General features: G+C 50.1%; 2 protein-coding genes across 4 annotated transcripts in view; one reads left to right on the plus strand and one right to left on the minus strand.

Moving 5' to 3' along the window:
* Nucleotides 1-283: 283 nt before the first annotated feature.
* Nucleotides 284-13,955, minus strand: TCTA (T cell leukemia translocation altered). Its single transcript, XM_029050741.2, has 3 exons — nt 13,486-13,955; nt 11,901-11,955; nt 284-3,229 (listed from the first exon to the last, which is right to left on the minus strand). Exons 1-3 carry the CDS (start codon nt 13,706-13,708, stop codon nt 3,187-3,189), a joined length of 321 nt encoding a protein of 106 aa, XP_028906574.1. The 5' UTR covers nt 13,709-13,955; the 3' UTR covers nt 284-3,186.
* A 232-nt stretch (nt 13,956-14,187) lies between these two features.
* Nucleotides 14,188-17,425, plus strand: part of RHOA (ras homolog family member A) — a 66,568-nt gene continuing 63,330 nt past the window's right edge. For all 3 annotated transcript variants that reach the window (XM_029050739.2, XM_029050736.2, XM_029050738.2), the window contains exon 1: nt 14,188-14,292. The gene's annotated coding sequence lies outside the window, so the exon portion shown is untranslated. The remainder of the gene's footprint in view (nt 14,293-17,425) is intronic.

Below are 17,425 nucleotides of genomic sequence, written 5' to 3' on the forward strand. Positions count from 1 at the left end.
TTGCCTGTGAGGTAGGGAGGCGACAGGCGGCATTATTATTCCCCATTTTACAGTGGGGGAAGCCTAGGCACAGAAAAACCTAAGGGATCTACCCGAGGTCATGCAACTGGTCGATGGCAGACCTGGGGCTGGAACCTAGGTTTCCTGATCCCCAAACCCATGCTATTTCCATTAGACCGCTTCATGTTTTTCCTCCAAACATTCATTTAATAGAGGTAGCATTTCAATGCAGTCATGCACGCCGACAGGGGCCTTCCGCTTTATGAATCGCTGTGGGCAACAGCTAATAAAAATTGGAAATACAAAGCCCAACACCATCTGTTCTGAGGCTGCTGCTGCTGTTGCTGCTCACTGCCATGACATGAGTCACGCATCCTTGTTAGGGCCCCGTTGCCGGTGGGAAGACCCAGTAAATGTTGGAACATCTCTCTGCAATGTGGGGCAGGGGAAAAATAGACGTGAGGACTGCTGTGTTCTTTTCTGCCCAACTCAGCATGAGGCTTTGAGTGGATCACAAGGGGCGGAGAGAATTTTTTTCAAGTCACAAATGACTTATCTGTTTTGCCTGACAAACCTCGATGGCTATCTTGGACCCTACCTACCCAATGTTAGCTGTGCAGAGCCCAACCTGGGAATAACACTGCCTCGGATGCCTGGTGAGCAATGTAGTACCTGGTCGGGATCATTTAACTTCCCTCTATCTTATTGATCAGGCTCCTTTCCGGAAGATGAGTTAAACAGTTTGTTACTCTCCTCGGGAAACGAACTGTTTCCTAACTTCACAGTCCCTCCTCTTTCCCTAAGAGAGACCATGAAGTTAGGAGACATTTAGGAAACAGTTATTTGCCTCATATGCTACACAGATTGGGGTCCTCACTTTCAGTTTAGGCTGCCTCTCCCTGCCAGTTGCCACCTACAGAGGGGACAAGAATGCCATTTATTAGCACACAGTAAAGGCCCTTTGCCCTAATGGTCAATCTGCCCACTACTCATGTTCCACAGCCCACTCTTCGGGCTTTGACAACCCACTGCTGAACTGAACAGGCAGCAAGGATTCAAAAGGACGCGTAGCGGTAGCCGGTACCTACGATTTGGCTTGCCCTTCAAGGGCACCGGGGACAGAGGGGTGACATCCCCACGAGATGAGTCGCAGCACCATACGCTTCATTCCCACAGCTTTTTGGTCACTCACAAACACGCTTTGCCCAGTAGCTAGATGGAGGCCTGAAGTACAGCCAAGACGGTGGCTCCGCATTCTTCAGTGGTATCTGTTGAGCACTTACTGTACGTAGGACACTGTACTAAGCACTTGGGAAAATACAATGTAACAGAACTGATAGACACGATCCCTGCCCCCAAGGAGCTTCCAGTCTAGAGAGAGCTGGCCGAGAGCCGCTCCCAACCTGGCCCCTAAATCCCAGTAGCATTCTCTTTTCTCCTTCTGGGCTCCGGGACTGGGTCAGAGGTTCCTCTCAGCCCTGGAGTCTGGCAGGGGCTAGGGAAGCGAATCTGGAGACTATATCACCCCTCCTTCCGTTAGTGATCGCAGGAGCTCCCCAGCCATGCAGCCTGGCAAGTGGTTCAGGGGCTCCTCCTGTTTCCCCGCCCATACCCAAAGCTGGATATGGGCTCTGCTCACCCACATTGGACTTTGCGGTTGGTCATGTGGGAGCAAACAGAGGGCTCCTCACCCTCCGCTGGACACTGGGGCTGCCAGGGAGCGGTTATTTATACCTCACTGGGTCTCGGGGCCAAGTTGTGTGCTTTTCTCGTCTGCCCCACAACAGGACTGGCTAAGAGGGTTTTGAATCCCCACTGGAGTCTGAGGGAAGGGAGGCAGAGGGAGGGAGAGAAAGAGGGGGAGAGTGATGCGTTTACCTCGCAAAGCCTTGTCCCCAGATCACTATGCCTCAGATTTGCCCTGCACTCGGAATGGAAAAAAAAAAAAGTCGCACTCCTGTTGCTCATCCCCATTAAGCAGAATGGAGGAGTCATGATACTTGGCTGAGGTTCAGAAGGCAGGTAGAGTTGCAGTGCTCATCCCCAATATTCCTGCACAAGTCACCAAACAGCACTCCTCAGTCCTGCGTTTAAGACTGCCCGGTTTGTTCTCGCCTTATTGGCTCCCATTGAAAAATGGTAACAACACACACACGCACACTCTCTCTCTCTATCGCCAATACCAGCACCATTCCTTTATCCCCAGGCTTCTAAAGGAGACAATTTTGTCAGTGAACACAGGTCTGCGTATGGTCTCTTTCTAAGGCACACTGCAGTAGTGGAGATGGGCAGATGGCAAGGAAGTCCCGAAGCACCTTTCAACGTGCCTGAAGTCTGCGACAGGGCGCAGGGAACATCTGTTATAAAGACAGACTAGCATCAGCCTTTTGGGGTAAATATTTTCCTTTAAATATCTGTTACAGCAATAGTAATGTTACATTACTCATTGGATTACTCAGACTATTTCTTTCCCTGAACAGGGCAGAATTGGGGCAGAAAGATACAGAGCACTGGGCTCGTGGCCCTTTCCAACGGTATTCCCTCCCTGCTCCATTTGGTGGGGGGTGGAGGTCGGGGTCAGGTCTAGGATGACCGCCACCAGGGGAGCAAAAATTCGCCCCCAGTGACCAGACCTGGCAGGTTGTGGTCAGGGCACGTATTAGAAGGCGACGTTCGGTTTAGGAGGACAGTCAAGCGTGGTCAAAGTGGTGCGAGAGACTCCTTGGGGCAGCCCACCAGCCTCAAACAGCCCTTCCCCAACAGCATCCAGTGAAGGAGGGATGACGGTAAGGCCTAGTGGCAAGCACATTAAGCATCTTCCTCATGGTCATGATCTGCCCTGAGACGACTTGTTCTTCTCATCAGGGGAAAAGGCTTTTTTTTTCTTTTCCAAAGAAGGAGCCTGAGGGAGAAGCCCAGGAGACTCCGCTTAGAGCAAGGCTGCTCTGGCCACTTTCCTCCCACACTATCTCATCACTCATATTCCCCTAGATGCACACCACCAGCCAGCAAAATATCTATGGTCTCTAGCATCAGGGAATTAAGCAAGGTCCGTATGCCCATGAGGCAGGTGGGGCAAGCAGAGGATGGCAGAAGTCCATCGATCCATCCTAGAGAGCCTTTCCAGAATTCGTCGGGCAGGTGACTCCTGGGAGCGGAAGTGTGGACCGCTCGCCCACCCGTTGGTCATTCTCGATGCGTTTTGAAAGATTCGTTTTCGGAGGCTTCCCTGAAAAATCGGGAAGAGAAAGCAGAAATGTTCCAACATCAGCACGAGCGTGGCTACTGTCGGATACGGCCACGAGACGCGGGAGCCCGCGCTTCTTGGGTCCGAGTGACTACAGGTAAAGAAACCGGTGAAGAGGCCCAGTGGCGAGCAGAGCAGGCCTCACTTCCCGGGATGGCAGGGCCCGTGCTACACAAGGAGTTAAATGAGATTTTAAAGGGCTAGTTCCCAGAAATCTACGCCCTCCGACTTACGGAGCTGCCAACTAAGGCACAGAGCCCAGCTTGCTACATGTGCTGAAAAATTTCCGCTGCTTTTCAGCTAGCCTGCCTCCCACACCCTAGTCTTCATATAAAGAGCGAGTTATGTAAGGATTGGATATAGCACTAAGGAAGTGGGCCGTAACCCAGGCCTGAGTACGTTACTTGTTTCAGAAGGCTAGGTACTATGTGGCCAAAGGTTGAATTTCTGGGAGGAGGAAGAACTTGGATTACTGGACTCAGTAATCTTTTCAAATACTTAGGCTCTTCCTTTAGAGCCCCAACTGAAGTATGGGGTAAAGTGGGGGGTTGGGAGGAAGGGGGAACAAGGAGGAGAAAGGGTAAAGGAGAAATCACCCTCTTCCTCCCTGGATTAATTTCCGAGTCCAATCACCCTTTCTATGTAAGGCTGTCACAGATGTGCAGGAAACTTGGGTAAAAGGATTTACTGGAATAGTAGTGAATACTTTCTAGCCTTATTCAAAGTTAGTCCGCTTTCTGGGCAGCTAGTTTTGCCACGTCCACAGATTTGAACCTTCCCTTCTACTTCTGCCATTTTCAAGTGTTAGAGAGTTCCTTTAAAAAACAAATAAAAAGTTCTTAACACACAGCAGGTCCTCCCACAGTGACAGAATATGCCTGGGCAAATGTCTCACCTTCCTTCCCCTAAGGGTTGGTCCAATTTTGGCCTAGTTTCCAGATCAAACCAGGGAGACCCACGATAATTAGGCTGGGACAGGGATTGTGTCCACCTTGATTAACCTGTATCTACCCTAGCGCTTAGAATGGGGCTCGGCATATGGTAAGCACGTAACAAATACAACAATAATAATGACGACGATAATGAGGGTGGTATTTAATAAGTGCATACTGCGTGCCAGGCACTGTACTAAGCAATGGGATCGATACGAGCGAATCAGGTTGGACACAGTCCCTGCCCCACAAGGGGCTCACAGTCTTGATCCCCATTTGTCAGTTGAGGTAACAGAGGCACAGAGAGCCTGGATTAGAAGCTGGGTCCTTCCGACTCCCAGGCCCGGGCTCTATCCACTAGGCCATGCTGCTTCTCTATCCTGGGAGGTTCCAGAGACAACAGAAAAGGATTACCTTAGAGGAGATGTGAACCTCTGAGTCGGCTCTGCGATCATTTTGGCTTCCTATGGGTCAAGGGCAGCTAGGTGGACTCCCTAGATTCACCCTCAGTTGGATCTGTACCTCCAGGGCTGGGGTAGAACCAGCGAGGTGTGCTTGCCATTTTGTTAACTCAAGCACGCAGTCTAGGACTCACCCTCCACTCATAACGTTTTGGATGTACAAGGCAAATAGGTCTAACGACCTCAGGAGAAAGGAAAGCATTTGCAAGGGGACCTGCAGTTTTTGCATTACTGTCTACAAAGAAGATGTAGAAAAGCGACATCTCTTCTTCTACAGGGGACAGGTGTGACAGACAGCTACTGCTCTATGTCTCCTCTCCATAAGCTACCGTCCCCTTTCTTATTGTGGCCCTTCGTCTCTCAGTAACCCTTGGAAAAGGACAAGCTTGAGGACCAGCCTGGAAACCAACTTAGTTGTTTCTCTCGTTCCGCTACCTCAGCCCATTCTCTCGAATCTCCTCCTGGGCCTGCTCGTATCATCCTGCCAGCGGACAACGTCCGTGTTAGGCTCTGTGCCTAAACTCAGCTGATCTCTCATTCCTTAACCTCCAACTCAAATCCCCAGCATGTGAAGAGCAAGGATGATCCACTGTCCTACCAGTCTCCCTCCCTCCTGCCTGATGCCTAGGGGAGCCAAACCTACCTCCCCAGCTGGAAGGAAGCTGGGAAGGTTGCACCACTATTGGCCTGAAAAGGAGAGTCTTCCAAGGACTGGCCCCTCCTAGTCCTTTGACTGTTTTTTTTTATTTTTTTACTGTTGATAAAGTTGAACAATAAAATTAGCTTTTTAAAAAAATGATGTTTGTTATTCTTTTGTTTTACATGCCTCTCCCTCCCCTACTTAGACTGAGTGCCCCAGGGATGGGGTCTGAATTGGCTGCCCTCATTTTTCTCCCCAATACTTAACACACTGCACTGCACAGATTATAAACTTGTTGTGGGTGGGGAAAGTGTCTGCCCTGTTGAATTGGACTCTCCCAAGTGCTTAGTACAGTGTTCTGTACACAGAAGCGCTCAATAAATACCACCGATCGACTATAAGCACTTAACAAATGTTACTAATAAGAATTTCAGACTTTCCTGCTTCTGATTTTCTATTTTCATCTTCAGCCCAACATTGGTACAGTGTCTCCCGCTTAAACACTTCAACATTAAAATTTTAGTGTGTGACCAAGTAGTGGGGTAGTCCCATATTAAAGGGCTACGCCAACTGGGGAAGCAGAGTGATCTAGTGGAAAAAAGCCCTGGGAATCAAAAAGATCTGAGTTCTAATCCTGGCTCCGTCATTTGTCTCCTGTGTGTGACCTTGGGCAAGTCTCAACTTTTCTGTGCCTCCGGTTCCTCAACTGTAAAATGAGGATGCAATACCTGTTCTCCCTGCTACTTAGACTGTGAGCCCCATGTGGGACAGGCTCTGTGTCGGACCCGATTAACTCATATCTACCCCAGTGCTTAGAGCAGTGCTTGCAACATAGTAAGTGTTAAACAAATACCCTAATTTTTTTTATGGTATTTGTTAAACGCTTACTATGTGCCAGACCCTGTTCTAAGCACTGGCATAGATACAAGGTAATCGGGTTGGACACAGTCCATGCTCCTCATGGGGCTCACAATATTAATCTCCATTTTACAGATGAGGTAACTGAGGCAGAGAGAAGTGACTTCCCTGAGGTCCCACAGCATTCATTCATTCATTCATTCAATAGTATTTATTGAGCGCTTACTATGTGCAGAGCACTGTACTAAGCGCTTGGAATGTACAAATCGGCAACAGATAGAGACGGTCCCTGCCGTTTGACGGGCTTACAGTCTAATCGGGGGAGACGGACAGACAAGAACAATGGCAATAAATAGAGTCGAGGGGAAGAACATCTCGTAAAAACAATGGCAACTAAATAGAATCGAAGCGATGTACATTTCATTAACAAAATAAATAGGGTGATGAAAATATATACAGTTGAGCGGACGGGTACAGTGCTGAGGGGATGGGAAGGGAGAGGGGAAGGAGCAGAGGGAAATGGGGGGAAAAGAGGGTTAAGCTGCGGAGAGGTGAAGGGGGGGTGGTAGAGGAAGTAGAGGGAGAAGAGGAGCTCAGTCTGGGAAGGCCTCTTGGAGGAGGTGAGTTTTAAGTAGGGTTTTGAAGAGGGGAAGAGAATCAGTTTGGCGGAGGTGAGGAGGGAGGGCGTTCCGGGACCGCGGGAGGACGTGGCCCGGGGGTCGACGGCGGGATAGGCGAGACCGAGGGACGGTGAGGAGGTGGGCGGCGGAGAAGCGGAGCGTGCGGGGTGGGCGGTAGAAAGAGAGAAGGGAGGAAAGGTAGGAAGGGGCAAGGTGATGTAGAGCCTTGAAGCCTAGAGTGAGGAGTTTTTGTTTGGAGCGGAAGTCGATAGGCAACCACTGGAGTTGTTTAAGAAGGGGAGTGACATGCCCAGATCGTTTCTGCGGGAAGATGAGCCGGGCAGCGGAGTGAAGAATAGACTGGAGCGGGGCGAGAGAGGAGGAAGGGAGGTCAGAGAGAAGGCTGACACAGTAGTTTAGCCGGGATATAACGAGAGCCCGTAACAGTAAGGTAGCCGTTTGGGTGGACAGGAAAGGGCGGATCTTGGCGATATTGTGGAGCCGGGATTAGAACCCAGGTCCTTCTGACTCCCATCCCCGTGCTCTCTCCATAATTATTATGGCTTCCAAATCTATCACTCAACTAATAGTATTTGGAGTGCCTAACTGTGTAAAGAGCACTACACTAAGCACTTGGAAGAGTACAGCAGAATGAGTAGACATCCCTGTGTTCAAGAAGCTTATGGTGCAGACACTATCTCGATAGCCCCACCCTCTCACCTCTACTACAATCTCAAATTTCCGCTTGCTTCCAGAAGTGGACATGGATATCATTCATTCATTCAATAGTATTTATTGAGCGCTTACTATGTGCAGAGCACTGTACTAAGCGCTTGGGATGAACAAGTCGGCAACAGATAGAGACAGTCCCTGCCGTTTGACGGGCTTACAGTCTAATCGGGGGAGACGGACAGACAAGAACAATGGCAATAAATAGAGTCAAGGGGAAGAACATCTCGTAAAAACAATGGCAACTAAATAGAATCAAGGCGATGTACAATTCATTAACAAAATAAATAGGGTAACGAAAATATATATCCTGCTGACACCTCCTGCTCAATACGTATAAAACTGAATTTACAAATCCCAATCCTCTCCACCTAACTTCTCCATCAAGGGTTTTTTGTTTGTTTTTTAAATGGCATTTGTTAAGAGCTTCCTATGTGTCAAATATCGTTTTAAACTCTGGGGTCTTGTCTTGTGCCGTCGAGGCGTTTCCTATTCATAGCGACGTCATGGACACATCTCTCCCAGAGCGCCCCACCTCCATCTGCAATCCTTCCGGTAGTGGATCCAGAGGGTTTTCTTGGTGAAAATACGGAAGAGGTTTACCATCGCCTCCTCTGCACAGTAAACTTGAGTCTCCGCCCTCGACCCTCTCCCGTGCCGCTGCTGCCCAGCATGGGTGAGTTTTGACTCGTAGCAGATTGCCTTCCACTCGCTAGCCACTGCCCAAGCTAGGAATGGAATGGATAGGCCTCTGCTTGACTCTCCCTCCTGTAGTTGAGACTGGAGTACTGGAAACTCTCCGGGTGTGACCCTGAGAGGGGAAGTGCTGGGGTAGGTACAGGTTAATTAGGTCAGACACAGTACCTGTCCCGCATGGGGTTACCGGTCTAAATAGGAGGGAGAACAAGTATTTAAACCCCATTTTACAGTTGAGGAAACTGAGGTACAGAGAAGTTAAGCCACTTGTCCTAGGTCACACAGCAAGCAACCGGCAGAGCCAGGACTGGAATCGAGGTCCTGACTCCCAGATCCGTGCTCTTTCCACTAGGTCACGCTGCTTCCCCAGGCGACAGCAGCAACACCCTTCCTCCATCTGAAGCCGGCAAAGTAGGTATTCTCCTTGACTCCTCCCTCACTTTCAACTGCTATATTCAGGGTGTCGCTAATTCCTGTGGGTTCCTCCCCAATATTTCCTCCACCCATCCCTTCCTCTCCATCCAAACGGCCACCCCCTGGTTCAGAATGCCTTCAGGACATCTCTACCTCTACTGTGGCCTCAAACTCAACGTGGCCAAAACCGAACTCCTCATCTTCCCATCCAAACCCTCTCCTCCTACCAATGTTGTTATTATTAAGAGTGGCATTTGTTAAGCACTTACTATGCACCAAGCACTCTGCTAAGCACTAGAGTAGATAAAATTCAATCAAATCTCCCTGTACAGCTTGGGGCTTATAGCGTAAGGTGAAGGGAGAGCAGGGAGTCTCCATTTTACAGATGAAGAAACTGAGGCAGAGAAAAGTGAAGTGACTTGCCCGAGGTTGCAAGGCAGGCAAGTGGCAGATCTCCTAATCTCATGCTCTTCCCATTAGTCCAAGCTGCTTCTCACTTTCCCATCACTAGCTGATACCGCTACCAACCTCCCCGTCTCCCAAGCCCACAAACTTGCTGTTGCACTCGACGCTTCCCTCTCCTTCAACCCTCATATGCGATCAGTCACCAAATCCTGTCCGGAATTCACCCTCTCCTCTTCATCCAAACTACTATCATGCTGGTCCAAGCACTCGCAATATCGCGTTTCAACTGAGCCTTTTCGGACCATATTTCGCCCTGCAGCTCGTATAGTTTTTCTTGCAAAAAAATAACTCTGCGCATGTCTTCCCACTCCTCAAAAACCTCCAATGGTTACCCATCCGTCTCAGCATCAAGCAGAGATTCCTCAGCTCTACGCCCCGCTACCTATCCGAACTACTCTCCCATTACAATACCGCCCACATATTTCACTCCTCTAATACCAAACTACTTACCGTGGCCCACTCCCGTCTCTCTCGCGTTTGACCCTTCGCTCGTGTCCTCCCTCCTGCCTTGAACTCCCTCCCTCTTCATATCTGACAGACTGCCACGCTCCCCATCCTCAAAGCCCTACAAAAATCATATCTCCCCCAGGGAGCCTTCCCCGACTAACCTCTCATCTCCCCACTACATCACCTATGCATTCGAGTCGGTACCCCCTAAGCATTTAGAGAAGCAGCATGGCGCAGCAGGGAGAGCCCGGGCCTGAGAGTCAGAAGGTCATGGGTTCCAATCCTGATTCCGCTGCTTGTCTTCCGTGTGACCTTGGGCAAGTCACTTCACTTCTCTGGGCCTCAGTTACCTCATCTGGAAAATGGGGATTGAGACTGTGGGACAGGGACTGTGTCCAACCCCATTTGCCTGTATCCACCCCAGGGCTTAGTAAAGTCCTGGCACAGAGTACGCACTTAACGAATACTATTATTATTATTTAGGTACTCACCCCACCCCCATAGCCCTTTGTTATATATCCTATGTTCTGTTCAAATCCGACAATTACTCTACACCACTTCAAAGCCTTATGAAAGGCCCATCTTCTCCAAGAGGCCTTCCCTAAGCCCTCCTTTCCTCTTCTCCCACTCCCTTTCTTGACACCCTGACTTGCTCCCTTTATTCATCGCCCCCCCTCCCAGCCCCACTTACTGCACTTACGTACATAGCTATCATTTCTTTATGTATATCATTTCTTATGTCTGTCTCCCCCTCTAGACTGTAAGGTTGTTGCGGGCAGGGGCTGTGTCTTATTGCTATATTGTACTCTGCCAAGCCCTTAGTACAGTGCTCTGCACAAAGTAAATGCTCAATAAGCGCGACTGAATGAAGTGAATGAATGCTGGCTTCTTCCCCTCCTCATCTCCCCTGCGAGACTGTGAGCTCCATGAGAGTAGAGATGGTGTCTACATAGTCTATTGTCTTCTCTCAGTGCTCGGCACACAGAAAACACTCAGTCCACTGAGTGATTGACTGACTGACATCATCCTAGCCTGGGTGGATGGTTGCAGCAGCTGTCTCCGGCCTCTCCCCTCTCACTCGAGGTCATCTCTGCTGCCTGGATCATTTTTTCTAAACAGCATTCCGCACCCATCTCACTCTTCCAAAGCTTTCAATGGTTATTCATTCCTCTCTACATCAAGCAGAAACTCCTGACCACTGGCCGAAAGGCACTTCGTCCGCTCTCTCCTTCCTACTCAGCCACTCTTCTCCCATTACACCACAGCTCACGTGCGTCTTTTCTATTATTACTTCTAATAGGTTCCTCTCAAGGTCATCTACTCACTGTGCCTCGCCTCTTCAGCCTCTGACCCTGTACTTGTGGGGTCAATTCTCTCCCGGTGAAATACCGAAGGGAGGCGGGAGGGAGGAAAGGGAGACAGAGTCCCAAGCAAACCATAACTCTGCCCATCATCGAAACCTTTCTGAAATCACATATCCTCCACTAGCCCTTTCCAGGTTAATTTTCTCTTCTCCCCAGGTTAGATCCTCAGCACCAACTATGTACATATCTGTAATTTTATTTACTTGCACTGATGCCTGCCTCCCCCACTCTAGACTGCAAGCTCATTGTGGGCAGGGAATGTGACTTCACTGCTTCATTGTACTCTCCCAAGCGCTTAGTACAGTGCTCCGCACACAGTAAATGCTCAGTAAATACGATTGAATCAACAAATGAACTACATACATACATACATACATGTTTACTCACCACCACCCGTGACACTTCTAAACATATCTTACATATCTAAACATCACTTTTCCTTCTGAAAATGATTTTAGTGTCTATCTCCCCCCATTAGTCTGTAAACCCCTTGAGGATGGGGATTGGGTATACTAATTTTCTCAGACTCTCCCAAGAACTAGTACAGTGCTAGATGCTAAATGATACTACTTTTGGTTATCAGTTTAAGGCTGCCTAGCTTTCCCATTAGACTGCAAGCTCTGCCAAGAAAGGGCGGCTTTGCCTTCTTTTCTTTGACCCCTCCTTTTTTCATCCAGTCATAACTCTGCGCACAGTAGTTGCTCAACAGTGTTGATAAGAGTCAAAGAAGGCGGTCCAGGCCCATGAAACAAGAGGATCATGTATAAATGTAACTTGGAACTTCACCAGCCCCTCCCTCCCCCCCGCCCCACCCCAGGCAAACAGACTGGTATTTCTAAGCACAGCTAGGCAACTCTTCTATTTTCCTGTTTTCGTGACCAGGAAGAGCTCAGCTGATTGCTGTACTTACTAGCACAAAAATGGGAGTTGTGCCATAACATTTCTTCTAGAGTCTATAGGCAGAGAGTGGAGGAATAGGCTCCTAACAGGCTGGGATAGAAGAGGTGACAAAGGCTTTTACACTCACCACGTGGGGAAGAATGAAGCGCCACCAGGAGCTCCACCGTTCTGGCCCCCTCGATCTAAAATAGGAATAGGGCCAGATAACTCCAGTCAGAAAGAGGTAGCGGCTATCACGACATCTGAAGGGAAGAGGGTACCTGGTGGAATCTGCCTGGAGTAGGTCAACCAGGTCAGTGTTCGTGGAAGACACTCACGGGCCTGGGAGTCAAAAGGTCATCCCGGCTCTGCCACTTGTCTGCTGTGTGACCGTGGGCAACTCACTTCACTTCTCTGGACCTCAGTTACCTCATCTGTAAAATGGGGATCGAGACCGTGAGCCCCAAGTGGGATGGGGGCCGCGTCTGACCCGATTGGCTAGTATTCACACCAGGGCTTAGTACAGTGCCTGGCACAGAGTGAGTGCTTAAATAGCTTTCGAGGGTGTTGGGTGGGGGACCAAGGCAGGGCTAAAATCTTGGCAATCTCACTAGGTTGGAATTGATAGGTCATATGAGTCTAAGGAGCTCCCGAGGGGATAGGGAGCATATCTGATTCTGCCATATATTATCTTAGTACTTGTTACTGTGCTCTGCCCACAATGAACACTTAATAAATGCTATTTACTACTCCTGCTAAGGAAAATAAATCATAATCATAATAATGTGTGGTATTTGCTAAACACTACGTACCAGGCACTATTGTGAACAGTGGGGTAGATAGAAGATAAACGGGTTGGACATAGTCCCTGCCCCACAGAGGGCTCACAGTCTTAATCGCCACTTTACAGATGAGGGAATTGAGGCACAGGGGCCCAAGGTCACACAGCAGACAAGTGGCCGAGCCGGGATCAGAACCCAGGTCCTTCTGACCGCCAAGCCCAGGCTCTATCCATTTGGCCACCCCGCTTCTCTGGTTAGATTCAGATCAGATCAGATGCACTCCTCCACGGATGCCATCTGGGTGGCGGAACAGGGAAACTAGATGAGGCCATACCCACAGGGGGAGTGGAAAGGTGGGGATGGGAGGTCCCCAGGCTTGATGTCACCAGGCAATGCTACAGACTGGAAGGGCATGTGTGTGTAGCCTGGCTGAGGAACAGAACGGCCCCCACGGAGAGGTGGTTGAGTGGGAAACATGGGGAGGGAGAGCCTCCGTCGGTCTGAGCCCCTCCTTAGAGAAGCAACGTGGCTCAGTGGCAAGAGCCCGGGCTTGGGAGTCAGAGGTCATGGGTTCGATTCCCGGCTCTGCCACTTGTCAGCTGCGTGACTGTGGACGAGTCACTTCACTTCTCTGGGCCTCAGTGACCTCATCTGGAAAATGGGGATGAAGACTGGGAGCCTCATGTGGGACAACCCGATGACTTTGTATCTCCCCCAGCGCTTAGGACAGTGCTCTGCACATAGTAAGCGCTTACCAAATACCAACATTATTATTATCTCTAAGCAGGGGCCACCCCCCCCCAACCCCCCACCGTGTTTTTGCTTCATTTACGTCGAGACGCCCCCTAAGGCGAACTGTCATCACTGTGACCGGCCCCTCGGTCCGATCCGGAGGGAGGCTTGGAGAAGGGTGTGCGGAGGGGTGTGTTTGCGGGGGGGGGGGGGTCTCACCTGGACGGTGGTACAAGCCGGTCACGATGCCCCCGTAGACCCCCCAGGTCAGCTGGATCCCCACGAGACTGAGCACTAGCCACAGCAGCAGCAGCTTGAAGAGGGTCACCCGCATGTCCTGCGTTTCCCACTCCCGCAGGAACTCACTACCTAATGCGTTCAGAGCGCCCAGCACGACCGAGGGCAGCGCCTCCCAACCCGGGTCGAGCCACGGCTCCGCCATACCCGCCCCCGAGACCGGTGAGGCTGTCAGGGGAGGGCCTACTACGCAGGCGCCGACTCCCCGGGGCTCCCTCCCCCCCTCCAAACACGCAGGCGCCTGCCTCGTAGACACAACCGGCGGGGAACGGGCTACCTCGCATGCGCGAACAAGTGGCGACTCGAACGGAAACCGGGGACCAGAGGAGGGGGGACGACGCCGCCGCCAACTCCCCTACCTCAGGGCGGATGACTCAAGAGCACAAATAGCAACCGGGGCTTTTATAGTAAGCTCGCTCCCGTGATGCTCCGCGCGGAGGCTGTGATTGGTTAAACCTCCTCCTCCGGGCGCGTGCACCCGCTTCGGAGCGATTAGCTTTGTGGAGGGGTGGGGTCCTGGGCGCGCGCGCGGACCCGCGGCTGGCCAGGGATCGGAGCGCGTTCCGGAGGGGGAGCGCGCACGTCCCGCCCCGCCCCGCCCCGCCCCGCCCTCCTGCCCCCACCCGCCCGCGCTCCCGCTTCTATCGGCCGGCCAGCCAGGTCGCCCGCCGCCAGTCTGCCGGTTCTGTGCCTGGGAGACGCTTTCCGGTGACTCGACGGCCACTTGAGGTAAGAGACCGCGCCCCGCCTGGGGCCGCCCGCCCTGAGCCTCTCCCGCACTTCAGTTGCCCCGCATCGGCGGTGCTGGCGCCTTCGCCCCCCACATGCCGCCTTTAAGCCCCCTCCAGTCCCAGCCCGCCTCCCCCCCCCCGCCACCCAGCCTTTCGCCCCTGGAACTCTAAGATCGCTCCGACCTCGACCACTCTTTGCCCCACATCGCTCCTCTTCAGGCCCGCCCCGCTTCCTCATCGCCCCCCTTACTCTTCGCCTCCCCCACCTGCTGTTGCTTTCTCTCCAACTCCCTCCAACTTCGCCGCCTTTTTCTGCCCTCTCTCTGCCTTCCCTCTTCCCCTCGTTTCACTCTTTGCCTTCCCTCTTCCTCCTCCTTTTCTGTCTCAGCCCGCCCTGGCTCCCTCCGCCTTTCTCTCTCCACCTCTTTTCTTCGCTCCCTCCGCCGTCCCTCTCCCCAGTCTTTTCTCCGTTTCTTCTCCCGGCCCTTTCTCCACTCTTTTCTCCGCTCCCACCGCCGCCCCTTTCCCCCTTTTTTCTTCGCTCCCATCGACCTCCCTTTCCCCCTTTCTTCTTCGCTCCCTCCGCTGTCCCCCTTTCCCCTCTCCTTCGCTCCCCCCTTTTCCCGCTCCCCCCTTTTCCCGCTCCCCCGCCTTTCCTCTCCCCCCTCCTTTTTCCTCTCGCCCTGCCTTCCTCGCTCCCCCCCCCCCCAGCCCTGCCTTCCCTCGTCCCCCCTTCGTTTTCTCTTCCCCTCTGCCTTACCTCTCTCTCTCTCCCCCACCCCCAACTCCAAAATCCTTTCTCTTCTCCCTTTTCACTTCAAATGCCTGTCGTACTATGGTCTCCCCCCGCCCTCCCTCCAACGTTTGCAATCTCGGCACCCATAAGGGTTTGGCACTCCTTCGGCTTTGGTAATTTGGGGCTGGGCTTCCAACTTTTCCGAAGAGCCCAGCCCATCTCGCTGTTGTGTGGCTCAGAGAATTTGCCCCGCTCACTGGGCAGTGACCATTTGGAGATTTGAAGTAACGTTTGTACTCCGGTCCAAAGGGAATGGGAAGGTTAAAGCTCGTTCGTTTCTTCCTCTTCCCTCACACCCCGACAAGCCAGCCCCCGCTTATAATGCTTAAAGCTTCCTCCGGAGAGACTCCCTTCCTTCCCCGCCACTTCCTCCCTCACACCACCTTTTGCTTATTTTTCTACCTGTTACATAGCAGCAATAGAACTTAAACTGCTTCTAGAGGAAGCTCTTCCCTCCGGTGCCCATTTCAGTGTTTGTGTTTCCTAAACTTGGGAGAGAAAACTTTTTCAGGGACTTTCCCCGAACTTGTTCCCGGGGAACCAACGCTGCAGCGGCCTGTCCGAGCCGTAACGTGTGACTTCTTCAAATAAAAACTTCCAAAAAAATAAACCCCCGAGACGGAACGGGAATTTAACCACAAAGTATGTACGCGTCTGGCCAAGGTGGAGAATTGGAGTTTTCACAAAGTTGGTCTGCCTTATTAGCTGGTACTGTACTTCCGAAAAAGGTGTATTTTGAGCTTGGGGGAATGACTGCAAACCCACCATACTTCCCCAGAAGATACTGGTTTAATAGTTTTAGGTGAAATGCGATTATCAGTTTCATTTAGTATGAATCGTATAACCACTGCAAAGGAGACGGGGAAGAAGTTTTCAATGCTTTGTCAAATGGGTACAAAATTCTCCTCTGTGTCTTCAGTTTCTAATAAGTTGCTCAGAAATTATGCTTTGGGGCAGGTAGTCGGAATAAAACCAAACCTGATTTTAAGGTAATTTTTTAGAGGGTTTTTGGTTGAGATTGGAATCTAAACCATTCTTTTGGCCTTTGTTGAACAAAATACGGATACAGTATTTGGAATCGGGTCAACACAATTACCGGTTTGAAATAAAACCACATTCATCAGTGATGCCTAAACTGCAACTACCAAAAATTACCAGTGTGACTAACTGAATATATATATATATATATATATATATATATATATATATATTTTGTAACATTGGGAGTCCCTTTAGTTCAGTGGGAAATTTCTGAAATGTGGCACATTTGCTTCAAGCAATATATATATTTTTTTACAATTTGCTATTTTCTATGCTAACAATTTTGACTTTAAACTTTTAAATTTTATTTTGGTGGCCCATTTATAGACCCTGTTTAATGCATCAGGACCTAAATGAGGCTGCTTTAAGCAAGTCTCTCAATAGGATCAGTCTCTGTTAAATTTGAAGGGCAAAATAGTTTTGGTTGAAAAGGTTGTATGAAATTTTTTTCTGGGTGATCGTTATTCACAGTTTTAGACACTTAGAGTTAAAATGACATTTACTGGAAACATATCCATGGTATTTTGTGCGTTCCTGCTTTTTCTTGTAGAGATGGCTATATTTTATTGATGAAATTGAATGAATAACATTAGTAAAATATTATGAAAAGCCTACCTACTATAACGTATCTTAATTTGGAGTTTTTATGCTGATAAAGTGCCTCAGTACATCTGAGAGTCGGGTTGTTTCATTTGGCATCAGATACATGCTAATCCTTTTTAAATGGCATTGACCAAAATTCATAAAAAGGAGATGATCTTGTAGTAGTTTTCCTATGTTGTCCATATTGGCTATGCTTGAAGGGACCAAAGTCTAGAGCTAATGTCTTGCTTTAATTTTCCACATTAAAAAAGATGGTCCCCTTGAATCCAGGGAAAGAAAAGGACACTGTTGGGGAGAGGAGGAAAATGGTAGCTTTTTTTTTTTTTTAAGGGTAAAGTGGTATTTCATAAGCATTTACTTTATATGCTGGGCTAGGCGCTGGGGTAGATTCAAGATAATTGGGTTAGACAGAGTCCCACTCCCACATGGGGCTCACAGTCTTTATCCCCATTTTCTTTGTAGGTAAGATATTGGGAAGTTAAGGGCAGAAAGGTCTCTCCCATAACACGTTTCAAGAGAGGCAACCACAGTTTCATCCAACCATTACCTCATCCCTGTGAGACCTCCCCTATTCCTCCAGTCCTTACCAAAAATTGTTCAGTTCTTTCTTTCCTTTTAGAGCTTCTACAGTCCTGTTTCCCAGCCTGGCCCTTCCAAAGGCCCAATCTCTCTTGACTTCCTGGGGCTGACA

Source organism: Ornithorhynchus anatinus, chromosome X1 (genome assembly GCF_004115215.2).
Source record: "Ornithorhynchus anatinus isolate Pmale09 chromosome X1, mOrnAna1.pri.v4, whole genome shotgun sequence".
In the NCBI taxonomy this organism is placed as follows: Eukaryota; Metazoa; Chordata; class Mammalia; order Monotremata; family Ornithorhynchidae; genus Ornithorhynchus; species Ornithorhynchus anatinus.

What these genes read in the sequence shown, in the direction of transcription:
- TCTA (XM_029050741.2), bottom strand. Translation starts at nt 13,708, where the DNA reads ATGGCGGAGCCGTGGCTCGACCCGGGTTGGGAGGCGCTGCCCTCGGTC. An exon ending in CGGCTTGTACCACCGTCCAG is followed by an intron (nt 11,956 to 13,485) that starts GTGAGACCCCCC and finishes TTCCTATTTTAG; the next exon opens with ATCGAGGGGGCCAGAACGGT. An exon ending in GCTTCATTCTTCCCCACGTG is followed by an intron (nt 3,230 to 11,900) that starts GTGAGTGTAAAA and finishes CCGATTTTTCAG; the next exon opens with GGAAGCCTCCGAAAACGAAT.